The sequence below is a fragment of the Mesoplodon mirus genome, assembly GCF_964341445.2.
Source record: "Mesoplodon mirus genome assembly, chromosome: 3".
Classification (NCBI taxonomy): Eukaryota; Metazoa; Chordata; class Mammalia; order Artiodactyla; family Ziphiidae; genus Mesoplodon; species Mesoplodon mirus.
This window is the reverse complement of record NC_138978.1, coordinates 124,018,304-124,036,043: the sequence shown is the minus strand read 5'-3', so window position 1 is coordinate 124,036,043 and position 17,740 is coordinate 124,018,304. Positions and strand designations below refer to the sequence as shown.

At 43.3% G+C, this 17,740-nt stretch overlaps 1 protein-coding gene across 1 annotated transcript; it reads right to left on the bottom strand.

Moving 5' to 3' along the window:
* Positions 1–447: 447 nt before the first annotated feature.
* On the bottom strand, positions 448–16,787 carry LY9 (lymphocyte antigen 9; the record flags this gene model as incomplete). The annotated part of the gene is made up of 10 exons (XM_082612210.1): positions 448–879; positions 3,210–3,281; positions 3,649–3,971; positions 6,956–7,009; positions 8,004–8,111; positions 9,098–9,367; positions 10,537–10,875; positions 11,398–11,673; positions 15,648–15,974; positions 16,775–16,787. 10 exons carry the CDS (start codon positions 16,785–16,787, stop codon positions 811–813), a joined length of 1,851 nt encoding a protein of 616 aa, XP_082468336.1. The 3' UTR covers positions 448–810.
* Between the last annotated feature and the right edge of the window lie 953 nt (positions 16,788–17,740).

Sequence of the window (17,740 nt, the reverse complement as noted above, 5' to 3'; positions counted from 1 at the left end):
CTTATCTTTATCTACATAAACATACAGTTATTTTTTATCCAACTGGTAGCATATGATACACACTATCCAAGACTTTGTTCTTTCCATTAACAATATATCTTAGAGCTCATTCTATATATACATAGAGAGAGAGAGCCTGTTGCAGAGCACAGGCTCCGGACGCACAGGCTCAGCGGCCATGGCTCACAGGCCCAGCCGCTCCGCGGCATGTGGGATCTTCCCGGACTGGGGCACGAACCCGTGTCCTCTGCATCGGCAGGCGGACTCTCAACCACTGTGCCACCGGGAAGCCCAGAGCTCATTCTATATTAGTCTTTCCTTTCTTTACAGAAGCGGCAGGTTTTGCCATTGCATGGGCATACTTTCATGTGCTTAACCAGATTCCTACTAAATGGACACTTAGGTTATTTGTAGCCTTTTATTTAAAAAAATACTACTGTGGTCATGATTTCATCTAGATCTTTGTGTCTGTAAGTGAGAATATCTGTTGGATTTATCTTAGCAGCTGTTTAGAGGAACATGTGAAGGTCCAGGTCCCCTTCAACAACATGACAAGCCTTGGCAGAGTTTTGAGGTGTGCATCTGAGCTGAGAGGCAGAAACAGTAGGAGCATGCAAGGAGACAAACGGAGCCCAGAAGTTGTCTGACCTGTTAATGGGTTTGGGAAGTCATGGGGGTGAGAGGAAGGGGGAGGCACAAATCCAGGCATCGCTGAGACACTGAAGGAAATTCTGAAGTGCTTCTGCCTGCAGGAGCCCCAGACCCTATTAGGTCCAGTACTCCAACCTCATGGAGGGAGGCAGCTGCTTTTCAGGGGACATTTTCATAGGTAGATATTTCAGGAGATTCAAGATCATTCTGTTGCGGTGCTGGCACCACCTGTGAGCCAAAAGACACACAATAATATGGTTAATAAAGCAATTATCCAAGCTGATGCCAAGCATTTACAGAGAATCTCCTAATGGTGAGGGCCATGCTCTAGGCTCTTTGGAAGGGAGATATAAGACAGTTTAGTGCAGCAAATTGAGGGTGTTCAAAAATGACAATAAAAGGCCTTGCTATCATTAAGCTACAGTCTAATGATCCCAGTCTCTACCCTAACGAGAGAAACAATACAGACATTTATATAAAGATAATTCAGGTGATAGAGACTAAGTTCCAAAGTAATAGTCCAAACCATTAGACCTTCATATTCCAAGGGTTCTGAGGATCCCTTGTCTGAGAGTGTTCAGGAAAAGCTCTAAAGTGAAGATGAGACTTGAGCTGATGCAGAAAGGAGGTTAGGTACCATCAATAGCTTGGAAATAGCACAAACCTTCTTTGAGATATCATGCAAAGACAAGTGTCAGAAAATAACTGAAGTAGGTTTGAGAATTTCCTGATCAAGTGGGAAATAATGGTCTTAGGAGACCCAGAACCAGAATTCCTGGTCCTGAAAATTCTGAGGGCAAGGAATAAATTCTTTCTAGAATTTGGCTGAGAAAATGTACTGATTTCCACTTATATTTTGGGTGAGGGTGGTTTTAGGGGTCTTGAGTTCCTGGAGTGGTGTTGGGAGTCATGCAAGACTGACCAGACAAGGTGGGGGGTGTCACATGACCATTCTGAAACTCAGAGCAGGGACTGCTGTCCATGACTTTAAGATTGACCAGTATTGACCCAAACACAATGGGCCAGGCCCAAGCAGCTTTAGTGAATGTAGTGAGCAGTACAGATTTGGCCTTGAGGCCAAAGATAAAGTTTCTAGCTAGCTAGGCATTAGGCCATGCTCTAGAAATCAGGACATGAGGCAGATGATGGTTGAACCAAACTGTGTATTTGCACAAGTGTTTTACTGAGCAAATTCTATCCATCTTTTAAGGCCTTATCGAAATTACTTTTTTCATGAAGTCTTTCCTGGCTACCTCCATGCAGTGCTGTCTACCATTTCCAATGTCCGAAAAACCCTTGGGAACTGCACACGTAATAAGTAGTCATGTAGAGTATTTTCTCTCCCCTTTCAGGTGACTAAATCAATCCAACTCTCCTACATCAAAGATAGATAACAAGTCTTCAAAGTCAGAAGTGGTGCCTTATGGGCTTCCCTGGTGGCGCAGTTGTTGGGAGTCCGCCTGCCAATGCAGGGGACACGGGTTCGTGGCCCGGTCCGGGAAGATCCCACATGCCGCGGAGCGGCTGGGCCCGTGAGCCATGGCCGCTGAGCCTGCGTGTCCGGAGCCTGTGCTCCGCAACGGGAGAGGCCACAACAGTGAGAGGCCCGCGTACCACAAAAAAAAAAAAAAGTGGTGTCTTAAACGTATTTGAATCCCCATAGCACTCAGCCCAGTTCTGGGCAAACAAAAGGTATTCAATAAATATCTACTGATTGACTCATCAATCACAGAGAAGTAGCATAATTGAAAAACTTTGAGAGTTAAAAAAAAATCTTGTTCAAACATATTACAGGGAGGAAATTCTGGGGGAGACTTGAAAGCAAAGGTATGAGTGGACCCAATATTTTCAGGAAAGTGAAAGTAGAATGGACAGCCAGATTCAGATCAAGGTTAATTGTTTAAGACTTTTCAGGATTATTTAAAAACTCCTTGTGGTTTTTAATATTGAAATTTCAACCACTATCTGTGTGAACTTAAGCAAATTTAATTTTCTGAATCTCAGCTTCTCTGGCTATAAAGTTTGGATGACAGCACACTTGTAGAGTTGTTTTAAGGATCAGATGAGAATATGTTTGCTAATGTTTTGTAAACTGTAAAACTTTATATAAACTTATTATTAATGGGAAATTCTATGTTTAAGGGATGTTTTAACACTCTAATGACACCAATGTGCTGTAGTTAATAGCACATAGTCCAAAAAATCTTGGCATTAGACTGTTGGCTAATTTCCAATTGTTTTGAGAAGTTGCAATTTTGATGGATTAGAGATAGATTTAGAAACATACATGGACCATACAGTGTTTGGGTTTACAGACTCTTATTCTGGTAGTGTTAAGATTAATCAATAGAAGATATCATTAAATTAATTAGAAATGTTCAGCTTTTGTCCACACAGATGCAAATCAGGAATATTTGTTTCAGTATCTCTATGCACCATGGAGTGTGTCGGGGGGCCCACAGTGAGTGGAACTTGAGCTCCTCTGCTTGCAGTTAACATGGTCTGGGCAATATTTCCTCACTTTATGGGCCTTAGGATACAGAGAAAATTGTTCTCACCTTCTGAGATTTCTGTATAGAGCAGTAGATTGTGGCTGACCTCTCTTCCTTCTGAGGAACTGGGGTCTGTCTCTGTAACAGACCAACACCAGGATATCCATAATCACCAGACAAGAGCTTTCCAGAGATTTGCCCTCAACTCTTGAGGAAAAGGGGCATCCCACCAGGTTCTGATTACATATAGAGGGTGGGAACTGCCTTAGTGCAGTGGAAACACCGCCTCTGGTTTCCCAACACCTCCCTTATTTACGGCCCAAGAATGGGAGAGAAGTTCCTTCATTTCAAGGGACCCCAAGGTTGGTAAACATGGATAGAATCACAGTTCTCTGCCTTTGCACCACTGGTCCTGTCACCCAGTTTGGAGAGATTATCTTTCAGGTTACTGGATTGTCCTAGAAGTGGGAGGGGGAGGGAAGGTGTACTGATCAAAAGAGCTCACCTGAAAGTCAAGGAACACCTGTGTATACACAGTTTCCCCTTCAATCGCAAGCACCGGTATCGTGTCATCTGGAGTGATGAGATAATACTCTGCTTGCCCCTCAGAGTCTGAATCATGTCCAGCATCCTCCTGAGTGACCAAATCACACACCTGGTCTCTTCCATTGACGGGTTGGTGCATCTCTGTCTTCTCCTCATCCTCCTCAGTTGTTCCATTGCTGTCAGAGCTGCTGTCGGAGACGTGCCTGGCAGTCTTAGGGAAAATGTCCAGCTTCTCAAACTCTTGGGAGAGCATGGAGTTTGCTATGTGGTCAGCAGTGGGCTCTGGAACACATTGTGCAGGGTTGGTAAAACGTGTGCCAGCCCCCTTCTCTCTCTTGCTTTGTGCAAGGATCCAAGCTGCTCTGACTCCTACCCCAGACGAGGCCTAGAGAACTGGAGAAGAAGGTGTTTTCCTGTCTTCCCTCACAGGACTCCATTCCATTACCCCTTCCTTCTTCCTTTCAAGCATTCACTTATTCATTCATTTGATAAGCATTCATCGAGTGTGGTATGTGATGGACTTAGGAGTCCTCAGTGAGCAGGACTGGCCCCGTTGAATAAACCATCCTAACTGCCATGACAGGTACTCTGGGGAAACACAAAGGTGAATTAGACCTGGTCCTGAAGGAGTACACTGTCTACCTGGGGGTCAGATCTATACATAAATCAACTAATGTAAGGCCAACTGTGACAAGTGTCATAGGAAAAGTATGAGGAAAGTGCAGAAGTGAGAGGAGGTGGTCTCTGGTTAGGAAGCAGAGAAGAACTTGTGAAGTGGCAGAATTAAGGTAGGCCTTGACATTGGGGCAGGACTTTGATGTATTCTTGGTAGAGAGAACAGCATGATTAAAGGCAGTTATGAAACCTGAGGTACCCTCTCTTTTGGGAAAGGATGATACTTAAAATATTTAACAACCACAATGGTTTGGGCATAGGACAATCAGAATGGGTGCCTGTTATGAACAACTGGGTGGATGTCTACTGCCTTTGGGACATATCAAACAACCCATTTGATCTAAGTGTAGAATAATAATGGCTCAAATTTATTAAGTGCTTACTATGTGTCAGTCACTGTTCTAAATGTTTTTCATGAATAAATTCATTTAACCTGCATAAAACCCCATGAAGCCTAGACAATAACTATTCTTATTTATGTTTCGCAGACGAGGAAATTGGAGCACATAAAGGTTGAATATTTGCCTAAGTAAGTGGGAGGGCCAGGATCTGAATGCAGGTAGTCTGGTCCCTGGTGTTCTTAACTGCTACTCAATACTGCCCCCTATGCACTTTGTGTAGGAAAAAAGTAGACAAAAGTTGGCCTGGCCCAATACTGAGCGATAATCATAGTTATCACCTACTGAGTGCACACTGTGGGTGCTGCCCCACGCAGTCCTCACAGCAACTGAGAGGTTGGTGCCTTCATTTTGCAAAGTAAGGAAACTAAGGCTTAGAGGCTGAATTGCCCAAGATCACTAAAAAGGAGGAGAGCTAGGATAAAAACACAAGATTATCTGACCTCAGGACTCATACACATGACTACTAGATTATCTTGCCTTTTGAGTAACAGAAAAAGCCATGAGGAGCCATTGATGGTTTTAGAGCAGCCAGAATTAAGCTTTGCAAAGGGGGAGCAGAAGGGATAGAAAGGAAAAATTCTGGAGAGGGAATGGCCAGTTAGGAAACTATTACAATATTTCAGGGAAGAAGTTACAAGGAATGGGAATGTCTGTTAATAAGGACTTGTTGAATAAATTAAGGTACATCTGTAGAATGGAATAAATGGGAGTCAGTCTTAATCTACGTACGCTAATATTGCTAGGATCTACTGTTAAGTTAAAAAAGCAGATTCAGAAAAATGTTATAGATGGCTCCCATATGTGTAATCAAATGAAGAATATATGGCTTGTAAATGCATTAAAATGCTCTGAAAGGATTTAAACATACATATATCTTAACAATGGAGGTTTCTTCAGGGAGAGCTGGAGATTGGGATTTAGAAGGAGATTATTTTTAATTTATACCATGTGAATATGTGACTTTTCAATTAAAAAAAGAACCTGTTTAATAAAACAAAAAATTGATGACAGCATGAACTCAGGCAGTGGCAGAGTCTCCAAAGAGGAAACTCTGGAGAGATAGTGGAGAAATAAAAGTAGCAGACCTTGGGCACTGAGGAGAGGTGCCAGGGGAGGGAGGAGGGACAGGGATGACATTGGTGTCCCCAAAACTTTTTTATTCCTCCTCCTGTGCCCAGGGTGCCAAGGAAGGAGGGTTCAGGCTAAGGGAGACCAGAGTCTGTTCTGCCAGCTCTAAGGAGGAAGCTGGTAGGAATCTCCAAAGTCTAGCCTCATTTCCATTTGATGCTCCCTTTTTCTTGGTTACACTTTCCCATCAGAAAAGGCTGCAATGTTGGATTTCTGAGCCCCTGGCTCCCCCCCCCCACATTCCCTCCGCCTATTCCATCTCCTTGGGGCATCCCCTCCATGAGAGGTGACATAGGGTTTTTTAAAGCAGGGTTTGACTGAGTGGCCAGAGTTTGGGGATTCCTTAGAACTCCAGAGCTTCAGAGTTCAAGGTGGTAATTTAGGACACTGAGATTTGGGACGGGAAAATAAGGTGCAGGCATCTCAGCTCTCCACCCCAACACTCATCAGAACAGCTCCACTTTTACGTGCATTGTGATTTGGGGATGTTGCATAATATTTTGTTTGAAGAAAGCATTCCTTAGCTTTTTCAAAAGTTGGAAAACCACTGCCTCAGTAATACTTATGGGTAATAGGTATCTAAACATTCTTATGAGTTTTAATTTCAACTAAGTTTTAATTTTGCTTCTGTCACAGATTTACTACTTCATCTGGTCTTTGTTTCTCCATTCTTGGAGTGGAGACAGTAAATTCATCCTCATCATGGGGCACACTCCAGTGATGGCAGTCAATGCCTGAGGAATCCTAGAGACCCTGGAGGAAGGACTAGTTCTCCTAGCTCTGGTTACCATCTTTCAGGAGTTCAGCCTGGTTGTGGCTTTTGTTCTCCAAACCACCTTCTTTTAGCACGTTGCTTCTCAGACTTTAACAGGCATATGATTCACCTACAGATCTTGTTAAAATGCAGATTCGTGTTCAGTATTCTGGGGTGGTGCCCAAGAGTTGCATTTCTAACAAGCCCTTGGGTGTACCCACGTTGCTGGTCACACATTGAGTAGCCACACTCTGGAGCTTCCATCTGGCCTGGGAACCCCATAGTCTGTGTCACTGGTGATATATTACCTGGTGTGTCAGCTGGAGCCTCAACTTGACTGGAACTGAAGGCTGGGGCTGAACCTGAGAAATCAAGTTAGAGAAGGGTTATCATTAGGGCTGTGAGGGAAGAGAGTCTCTGATTCTGTGAGAGTCAAAGGAGAGGGAGAGAGATTTCTGAGGACATAGGGAAAAGGCTTTAGGGAGGAGAGTGAACCCTGATGAGAGTAAAAGCCCGTGGGAAAAGGATGGCCAGAGTCTAGGGTTATCTTCAGCTGAGGAGAATTCTCTCGAGTTTCCTGCCATCTCTCTGGAAGGGAGAGCTCCAACCCCTCTGTGGTAGCCACTCATCAGTTTGGTTTGCTGGCTCACAGTAATTCTTCCAGGGACCCTATATATTCTAACCAATCTGTTCTTTCTGGGAACTACTCCATTCCCACTTCAATACTGACATTCCAGAAGGAGCTACCAATCACAAACACTCATTCCATTGCCCACAGTGATTAGTCCAAGCAATAGTCACATGACCTAAAGCTGAGCCAGTCAGAGAGATTTCTGAGGTTCTTCAAATTGGAGTTGGAGGGGGAACATCTTTTTCCCCTTCTTGGTGTCAGAACTACTAGTATGTGTGAGTCTGGAGCTACCAGTTGCTGTGCTTTGGTACGTTCCACCCCCACCCCTTCCCTTCAGCTGGCTGTATTAAGAGAGTTAAGCTGGTTTATAGGGAAAAATAGGGATGAGAGATGGAGAGCTCTGGTGGCTTTTGAGTCTCTGGTGACATTTGTCTCTAGGCCAGCTCTTCTCTTCCTTGCCCATAGACTGATTATGTGAGTCTCCAAATAATAAACCACTCCCCTTGCACCTCTCCCCACCCTTTCTTGTCTAAGCTAGTTTGAGTTGGGTTTCAATTATTTGCAACTAAAGAGTCCCAGCTGACACTCCTCCCCTATCATTCTGAGAAGAAATGAGGTCTTGGGAGAGAAGGGGCAGGAGGGAATTATGAGAGGACAAAGATGTCTCCAGAGGTCCTAGGGAAATGGCCTAGTACTTGCAGATATCATTGATCTCAGAAACTCACATCGTCCTTTTTTCTTCCAAAAACACCAGCCAGAGATCCCAAAGCACAGAAGGGTGAAAAGAGCCATCAGGGAGAGCCCAGACCAAAGTGCTGTCCTTCTCTCAGGTCCTGTGAAGAGGAACTGAGTGATATCAATATAAATAACAACAAGGGAGTTGGGGCAAGCAATGGACAAAACTTAAAGGCCATCCTATCTGCTTCTTAAAATCCCATACTATTGCAGGAAATATTCCTTTTCATTCATTCATTCATTCTACAGCTATTTATTGAGCAGTCATATTCCAGGCAAGAAATTATAGCAATAAGGCAGACACTGTTCCTGGGTAGAGAGGTTTATTGCTTGCCCAGTGTCACAGAGTTTTAAGTACCTGAGCTGGGATTTGAATGCAGGCTGTCAGATCCTAAAACACCCTTATCCGTCACACTAAACTGCCCCTCTCTATATATGGCATAAGGAGAGTTCTAGACAGTGAATCCAGATTACTATTGATCAGGCCTCTAAAACCATTTGCCAGACACAGCCTGACACAACATTTTCACAGCCTGGGTAGACTTTCCTTTTTAATTTTAATTAATTAAAATTTAAATTAAAAATCAGCTACTCTATTCCTTATTGAAAAACTGATAAGTATATTTGGAACAACTCAGATATAAATATATTTTTTCAGCTGCAAATTTTATGAAATCTGAATACAGATCAACTGCTGGTCATGAGAATTTAGCATCTGAATTAAGATGTGCTGTAAGTGTAAAACATACTGGATTTCAAAGACTTAGTACAAACTGAAATGCAAATTATGTCGTGAATAATTCTTTATATTGACTACATGTTGAATTGATGATATTTTGGATATATTGGGTTAACTAAAATATATGACTAAAATTAATTTTACCTGTTTCTTTTTGCTTTTTCTAATATGACTATTAAAAATTTAAATTACCTATGTGGTTTCCATTATATTTCTATTGGAATGTGCTGCTCTAAAGACTCTCACTTACACTCCCTCACTGCACTTTATAAAGAACCACTCAGAATGAAAACTCTTGGGTCCACGGACTTAAGGCTCTGAGGTCTGGCTGAACAGGAGAGCAACCTGGACAGAGGTCCCTAGAAAGAAACTGCTGGGAGCTGTTGCTGACAGGATTGCTGGCTCTGCATGTGAAGCTGGGGTGTTTTTCTCCACTTCTCCAGGAGACGCTGAGGTGAGCTCCCCCTTGGGACACGACAGCTCCTTTCTGTAGGGGGTTCCATCTGTATGTCACGTTGTGTCCACTGTCCTCCACTGAGCATGTCAGGCTGACCCTGCAGACACCATCCTCTGTGAGCCCGAGGCTCCCAGTGACTTTTGGCTTCTTCAGCCTCCCTATGTGAGGAGAAAGGCAGACCAGATGTGGAGTCAGGGCTGCACCCTGGGCAGTTACCATTCAAAATATATTCATGAAGTTGTGGGTTGACACTGCCTTAGGGCTGGGAAGGTGTCTCCAGTAGTGCACCTGGACTTTTCTTTGATAGCTCTAAAATCTCAGACTCATCACTTTACTCATCTTTGGTCCTTGGAAATAGAGGGGTTAATGAAAAGTGAAAAAAGATACCCCATCATTCTATACATTATACTGTGAAGAACAAGCAAACCAATCAACACAAATAAGCACAACACTTCCAAGTGCCCTGAGGCCCTTCAAGGCTTACATTTTGAGGTCCCATCATCTAATTTGTTTACTTACATGAGATAGGGAATATGGAGAGGTGAGCACAGCACTGTCACAGAGTAAGCACTTAATAAATGTTAACAATTTTAAAAGAAACGTAAGACTGACACTCTTTGTTCCCAATTTCTTATTCTTTTTGCTTGATCTTCTTCCTGGTTCTTTGATATTTGAGTCACAGTAGGCAATAGATGTGAACTAGCTGACTTGCATATTTTAACAGGACCATGGACAGTGACTCTTTTCTCATGTACTGAGACACCAACATGCCCAGGAAGGGGCTAGGTTGACCATGCCTGAATGGTACAGGTGAAGGAGCTGGCAAATATAAATTATACAAACCGTCCAGCTAAGCTCCTGTGAAGCACAGGGCTGAGGAGGAAGACTCTGAGTTCTTTCCCTCATACTTAAGGAAGCCAAGTAGCCTTCCAAGCTCTTGGGGGTTACAGGACAATAAAGATTTTCTCCTCACTCTTCTATGATTTTACCCAGCCAGCTCTGCCTTTATGCAAAATGATAATGTTCTATAAAAATACAGGTTGGAGAGTTCCTTGTCCCACCCAGTAATCAATGCAGGAGGACAGGGCAAGTACCAGAAGTTGGTGGATTGAGGCTTAACTGGAAGCCTAGAAGAAGGGGGCCTGGGCCAGGGGAATTTGCCCAGCTGCTGATTGTATTGTCCTCCTGTGAACTTACTGGTGTGAACTGAGTAGCTGTCCTGTGAGTCTGAGGCATTTTGTAGGAGGAGGGATGTGGGATAGGCAGCAAAGGGGAGAAACTTTTCAGGGAATGAATCTAATGATGGGCGGTCTACTCAGAAACTCACGGTAGATGCTCAGGTTGATATGTTTTGTGCTGGCAACTCTGGCGTTTGAGCACACATAGGCGTGGTAGGGGCCGGCATCCTCCATCTTCAACTGGCCAATCTTTAGGGAGTAGTCCTGACTGGAGACCCACGCCGTGTTCTGATTTGGATCCTTGAACTTAATGAGTTGATTGGCTGTTGCTTCTTTTCCCCGCTCTTTGCTGATAATAGAGGTGTTAAACATCCAGACAACGTTGTCTATGTGTTGACTGTCCGGAAGCGCCAGGGACAGGGTGATGGACTCCCCCAGGATCCCCGCCACTGTCTCTCCCATTGGTCTTCCTCTGGAAGCTCCTAGATCTGTAGCCAGAAGTGAGACATTGCAGTTTCAGCCACTGGTCTCGATCCCTTGACCCTCAGCCTGCCTGAAGGGGACCATAGCCCGATACACCCTCCTGCCCAGGCCTCCTTCCCCCTTTCTCTGATGAGGCATCCCTGCTGCTTTCCCATGACCACTTGTCATGCACAGGTATGCACCTGGCTCTCCCTGTTGTATACACAGGCCTCTTCTTCCCTCTCTGCCCTTCTAAGGACACCTTAGGAGACACCCCTACCCAAGCAAAGAGCAATCTGGATTTCTGCATCCATACTCTCTTTCCCTCTCTTGTGTTATAGACCCTTGGAGTTTCAGAGTTCCCTGGGAGTTCCCAAGTCCCCTACCAGTCTCTCTCAGGTTCCTGAGGGTAGAGAAAGAGGGATTTTTCGGCCTGTTCTCTTACCTCCCTACCTCATCTGTGTCCTGCCAGCATCCTGGGGTTTAGACTCTATAGCTGCTTAGACTGTTCCTGGAATCCCCTGGAGGGCCTCAGTGGAGCCAGTTACCTGTACAGAACTGCCAGGCATGGACAGGGCGGGAGCTGCTCTGGCTGACTGGGTTCTTGGCTCTGCAGATGTATGGCAGGTTTGGGTCACAGGGCAACCAAGAGATGGTGAGACTAGGCCCCACCCAGGATTCAGAAGCATGGGGATCCCTCGAAGTCCAGTAGTACTGAACACCTTCCCCTGTCCCCTTCACGGAGCATACAAAGGTGATGTTACAGGAGGCGTTCTCAGACATGTTCACAGACTTCATGGTGACTCGGGGCTCCTGCAGCTGTTCTGCAGGAACAAGGGCAATAGGAAGACTACTCAGACTGCTTCCCCAGCTGGAAAGAGCTAAGGGAAAAAGGTGGTGTTGGTAGAGGAGCTGGGGGCCAAAGGAAGAGGCCAGCATTATCTGTTTCAGTGGGAAGTCTTTTTTTTTCTCTTTGTATACCATGCAAGCTAGGTTGATTGCCTTTCCTCTGTGCTTCCGTAGTATCCTCTGCAGCTGTTATCACCAAGACTCAACATGACAATAGTCTGATTATTCTCTCTCTCCCCCACCAGTTAGTGAATTCCTTGAGGACAGGGCCAGTGTCTGTGTCTGAACATCTAACATCTGCCTGGTCCATGAAAGACACTCATGAATGTTTGGTAAGTAAATGGATGAATGAGCCAGCCTCAAACACTGGGGATTTGGAAGCTCTGCCTCTATAATTTGAGTTGACCTTGCCTTTTGGTCTAGATTTGGGACCCACTGTGCTTCCAGACTTTCTTCCTGGTCCTCTCCTTTTCTTTTGTTCCATCTCCTCTGTTCACAGCCTCTGTGTGTGTGTGTAAGTTCATTTTCTTTTTCTTTTTTGAATAGGCAATACATACATAAAATTGAAATTGCAAAGATACAAAAAGGTACACATGCGCACACACAAAGAAACAAGCTTTCTTGCCCCAGCCACCTAGTTCCTCTCCCCAGGAATTATTGTTCTTGGAGGCAATTACAGTTATGAGATTCTTGTTGATCTTTCCAGAGATATTCTAGCTGTAGACACATATATATATATAATAGCATGCTGTACATATTGACCTTAAGCTTTTAAAAATTTTAAGAATATATCTTGGAAATTGTTGTATGTTAGTACATATTAAGTTGATTCATTCTATTTCTGTTAACTGCATAGAATTCCATTTCCATAATATATCCAGAGCACCCTAAAAAACCAATCAGAAAGGTCAAACAATCCAATAGAAACACAGTGTTTTAGGCTAAATTCTGTCCCCACAAAGTTCATATGTTGAAATTCTAACCCCAAGTACCTCAGAGTGTGATTGTATTTGGATATAAGACTGTATTTGGAAACGGAGGTAATTATTTTAAAATAGGGTCATTAGGATGGTCCCTAATCCAACATGTCTGGTGTCCTTATAAGAAGAGGAGATTAGGACAGAGACAACACAGACAGAGAGACAACCATATGAGGACATAGGGAAAGAAGGTGGCCATACACAAGCCAGGGAAAGAGGCCTCAGAAGAAACAAAACCTGCTGACCTCATGACCAGCCCCAGATTTGTGAGAAAATAAATCTCTGTTGTTTAAGTTACTCAGTCTGTGCTATTTTGTTATCACAACCCTAGCAAACCAACACAGATTTTGGCACCAGAACTGGGGTGCTGCTATAATGAATGCCCAAAAATATTGAAGTGGCTTTGGAACTGATTAACGGATAGAGGCTGGAAGAGTTTTAAGGTGCATGTTAGAAAAAGCCTAGATTGTCTTCAGGAGACAGTTCATAGAAATATGGATGTTAAATGTGATTCTGGTAAGAGCTCAGAAAGAAAAGAAGAGAGCTGTAGAGAAAATTTCTATTATCCCAGAGATAGACATATTATTGTCAATATAACATTGGTAGAAAGATAAACATTAAACGTGTGGCTGGTAAGGCAATAGTTGAAAATGAAGAGCATGTTACTGGAGGAAATGTGATACTTATAAACTGGCAAAGAACTTAGACAAATTATGTTCTATTGTTTTGTAGAAAGTAGAACATTTAAGTGATGAACTGGGTATTTAGTTAAGGAGATCTCCAAGCAAAGCGTTGAGGGCACTGCCTGTTTTCTCCATTTGCTTGTAGTAAAATGTGAGAGAAGAAAGATAAATTGAGGAAGGAATTGTTAAGCAAGAAGAAACCAGAATTTAAAGATTTGGAAAATTCTCAGCCTATCTATATAGCAAAAAATGAGAATTTGTGTCTGGAGGAAACACTGAGAGTATGGATAGACAATGGTGTAATTCAAGGATCCAGTCAACCATTTCAGTAGAAATTCTGCCACCTTGGAGTGAAGGGACACAGATGGGACAAAATGAAGGAAGACTGTCAGATTTGGGGGATTTTATAGGCTAAGCCAATAGAGATGTCCAGCTGAGACCATGCTTTATCCTTCAAGAAAAGGGAAGAATGACCCCAAGGGCAGTTCAGAGGTCAACAGGTCTGCCACTGGCACCACAGGCCTAAAGGTCATAGGCCCAGGGGCCATTGGTGGTGTGGTTTCCTCCTTGGTTCCAGGGGGCAGGGCTGCTGGCCAGGGCCCAGGACCAAGGAGGTGTGGCTGCCACCCAGTGGACAAAGACGATAAATCATAGTGCCAAGGGGGATTATTCTCAGACCTAAGAAGATGTGGAGACTTCCCTAGTGGTGCAATTGTTAAGAATCTGCCTGCCAATGCAGGGGATATGGGTTTGAGCCCTGGTCCGGGAAGATCCCACATGCCGTGGAGCAACTAAGCCTGTGCGCCACAACTACTGAGCCTGCGTGCCTAGAGCCCATGCTCTGCAACAAGAGAAGCCACCACAATGAGAAGCCCATGCACCGCAACGAAGAGTGGCCCCTGCTCACTGCAACTAGAGAAAGCTCGCATGCAGCAACAAAAAACCCAATGCAGCCATTTTTTTATAAATAAATAAAGTTTATTAAAAAAAAGAAAATGCATCATCAAAAAAAAGATGTGGTATATATATGTACAATGGAATATTACTCTGCCATAAAAAAAGAATGAAATAATGCCATTTATAGCAACATGGATGGACCTAGAGATTGTCATACTGAGTGAAGTAAGTCAGACAGAGAAAGACAAATATCAAATGACATCACTCATATGTGGAATCTAAAAAAAGGGTACAAATGAACTTATCTACAAAATAGAAATAGAGTTACAGATGCAGAAAATAAACTTATGGTTACCAGGTGGTAAGGGGGGGGAATAAATTGGATTGACATATACACACTACTATATATAAAATAGATAACCCAATAAAAATTTTAAAAAAGTCTAATAGAATTTGCCCTAATAGGTTTTAGACTTGTTTGGGACCTGTGACCCATTTCTTCTTTCAGATTTCTCCCTTTTGGAATGCAAATGTCTATGTTGTGCCTGTCCCATCATGAAAGCAGGTAACTTGTCTGGTTTCAAAGGTTCACAACTGGAGAGGAATTTTGCCTATGATGACTTATACCTTAAGTCTCACTTATACATGATTTAGATGATATCTAGATAAGATTTTGGACTTGAAGTTGGAATGGGTTAAGACTTTGGGAGCTGTTGAGATGGAGTGAATGTATTTTGTGAGAAAGACATGAGTTCTGGGGTGCCAGAGGGCAGAGTGTTATGGGCTGAATCAAAATTCATATGTTGAATTCATAACCCCTGTTACCTCAGAATGTGACTGTGTCTGGAGATAGAGATTTTAAAGAGATAATTAAGTTAAAATGGGGTTGTAATGTGGGTCTTAATCCAGTATGACTGGTGTCCTTGTAAAAAGAGGAGACTAAGACACAGACAACACAGATAGACGGACGACCATGTGAGGACACATCAAGAAGGTGGCCATCTGCAAGCCAAGGCATGAGTCTCAAAAGAAATCAAACTTGTTGACACCTTGACTTTGGACTTCTACCCTCTAGAATTGTGAGAAAACAAATTTTTGTTGTTTAAACCACCCAGTCTGATATTTTGTTATGGCAGCTCTAGCAAGCTAATACAGATGGATAAAGGATATTAACAGAGAGAGAGAATCCAAATGGCAGAAAACAGAATCCAAATAGCTCTTAAACACATTTTGGCTGTTCTTCACTCTTGACATCTGTATTTATGGAATTGGGGGAAAAGGACCAATGTGATAGTTCTCTTTGTCCTAGAGAGATTAATTCCTGGAGAGGAAAAAACCCTGCTTTTAAAAATAAAAGGTCAAAACCCACAGACGCTCTCTGGAACTCACCATAGATAGACAGGATGAATTTCTCACTTGTGGTGACTTCAGAATTCTTTTGGTTTATCTGGGCTTTGTAGGATCCTGCATCTTTCAGAGTGAGCTTGTTGATAGACAAGGAGTTGTTCTGGGTGACGTTTATTCGCCCCTGGTAGCTTTTGTCTATAAAGGTAATCTTTCCTCTTGCATCTACTAAAGCCAAAGCTTCTTGGGGCCCACTCCAGGTGATGTGCTCAATTTCTGTGTCTACTGAAATGTTCACGGAGAGAATCACCGAACCTCCTAGAATCCCTTTCACTACTGTTGGGGCTGAGTTCTTTTCAGAGGCTCCTAGCCCTGCAGAGACAAAAGAGGGACTTGGAGGAGGAGCTGGAATCCTCACGCCAGCGTTCATTTGTTTGTTCATTTATTCATGCATGCATGCATTCATTCATTCAATAAACACATATTGGTAATAAATGCCAGATGTTGAGAAATGAAATGATATTTTGGCTGTCCTCCCTCTAGGTCCATTGCTTAGCAAATGGACCTCATTCATCCATTCATTCACTTCCCAAACATTCTCTCCCAGGAATGTAGCTACAATAATCAGTAAAACAGACTTTATAGGTTTCTATTCCTACAGGGAAATTAGCATTGTGGCTTTCGATGAATTTCTGAATTTCTCTGAGAATCAGTCTACTTATCTGTAAGATAGAAATGTTCACACCTGTACCATCTTCCTCCAGGAATGTGGTAGAGATGAAATAAAATCAGGTTGCTGTAAATCGTAAAGAACTAATGCAGTAAAATATGGAGCATCTTTAAAAAAAACAAGATGGATTGATGGATGGCTAAAAGGGTGGATAGATGAATAGGTGTGTGATAAAGGAAGTAAAGTAAAACACCAGTGATAGAACTGAGCTGGGAGGTATCTGAGTGTTCACTGAAAAATTCCTTCAAGTTTTCTGTACATTTGAGAATTTTCATAATAAAATATTGGGAATAAAAGGAGAACCTCTCACCTCTGTTATCACCTTACCTTTCCATTATTGTCCACGGATCTCAGCCTGACTTTGGCTTGGCCAGGGAAATCTGGTCTGTGCTTGGGAACAAGGTTTGGGGTTGGGAATAGGTAGGTAGCATTGATTCAATACCTGATTTCCGCATCTCAGGAAAGACTCAGATCTCTGATAACCATTGTTACCAAGGGTTCCAGAGGCCTGACAGCTTATTTCCTTGTAGAGGTCCTGTGAGTATCTGCTGGGTGACCCCAGCCTGGATTTCCAGATTCCAAGGCTTCTGAGGCTCTAGAGAGCGCTCTGTAAACCCTAGACCAACTCAGATGGGTTCAGGACCCAGACTACACCAGGAATTCTGGGTGGAAAAATACGTAGAAAATATGTAGAAAAATATGTAGAAAATGTTAGAGAGAGAGGAGTGTCCAAAGTACAACCTGGACAGATGGGAAAAGGTTGAAGTGTTTTGAAAGCCTAAAGGTTACAGGTTCCGTAGACACAGAGAAGAGATTGGTGCAGGCCAAGGGGGTCTCTGCCCAGACCCCCATCAGCAGAGCACTTGGACCTTGTGGCATGGTAGCTAGGGAGGACAAAGGACTAGGAACCCTGGACATGAAAGTGTCAGTTCAGGTAGACTCTGGGGGAAGATTCAGAAGACAGAAGCTTAGCTGATGTGATGTTGGTTTGAGGTTGCCTAAAAGAGAGCTCTTCTCATCCAGAAGACACTGCTTAAGTTTGCTATGTGTGTATTAGGCACTTTGTAGAAATCACTTCATTTAATCCTCAAAATTATCGGATAAGTAGCCCTGTTTTTCTGATAAGGAACTGAAATTTAGAGAGTTTAAGTCACTTGCCTGAAATCACAGGTTTGGTCAGTTGCAGAGCCCAGATTCTATGTATGTGATGCCCCAGAGTATAGAGGCCAAAAGCACTGACCACCCCATCCTGGAAACCCAGAGGTGCTTGGTCTTGGCTGGGCTCATATGAACTTGTTTTGACATCATCTTTCCTCACATCAACGATAAACAAAGCCTCTCATACTGTCAGTGGGAGGAGCAGGATGTGGTCCTGATCATATTGTAGCAGAGTGCTACACAGCTCCCT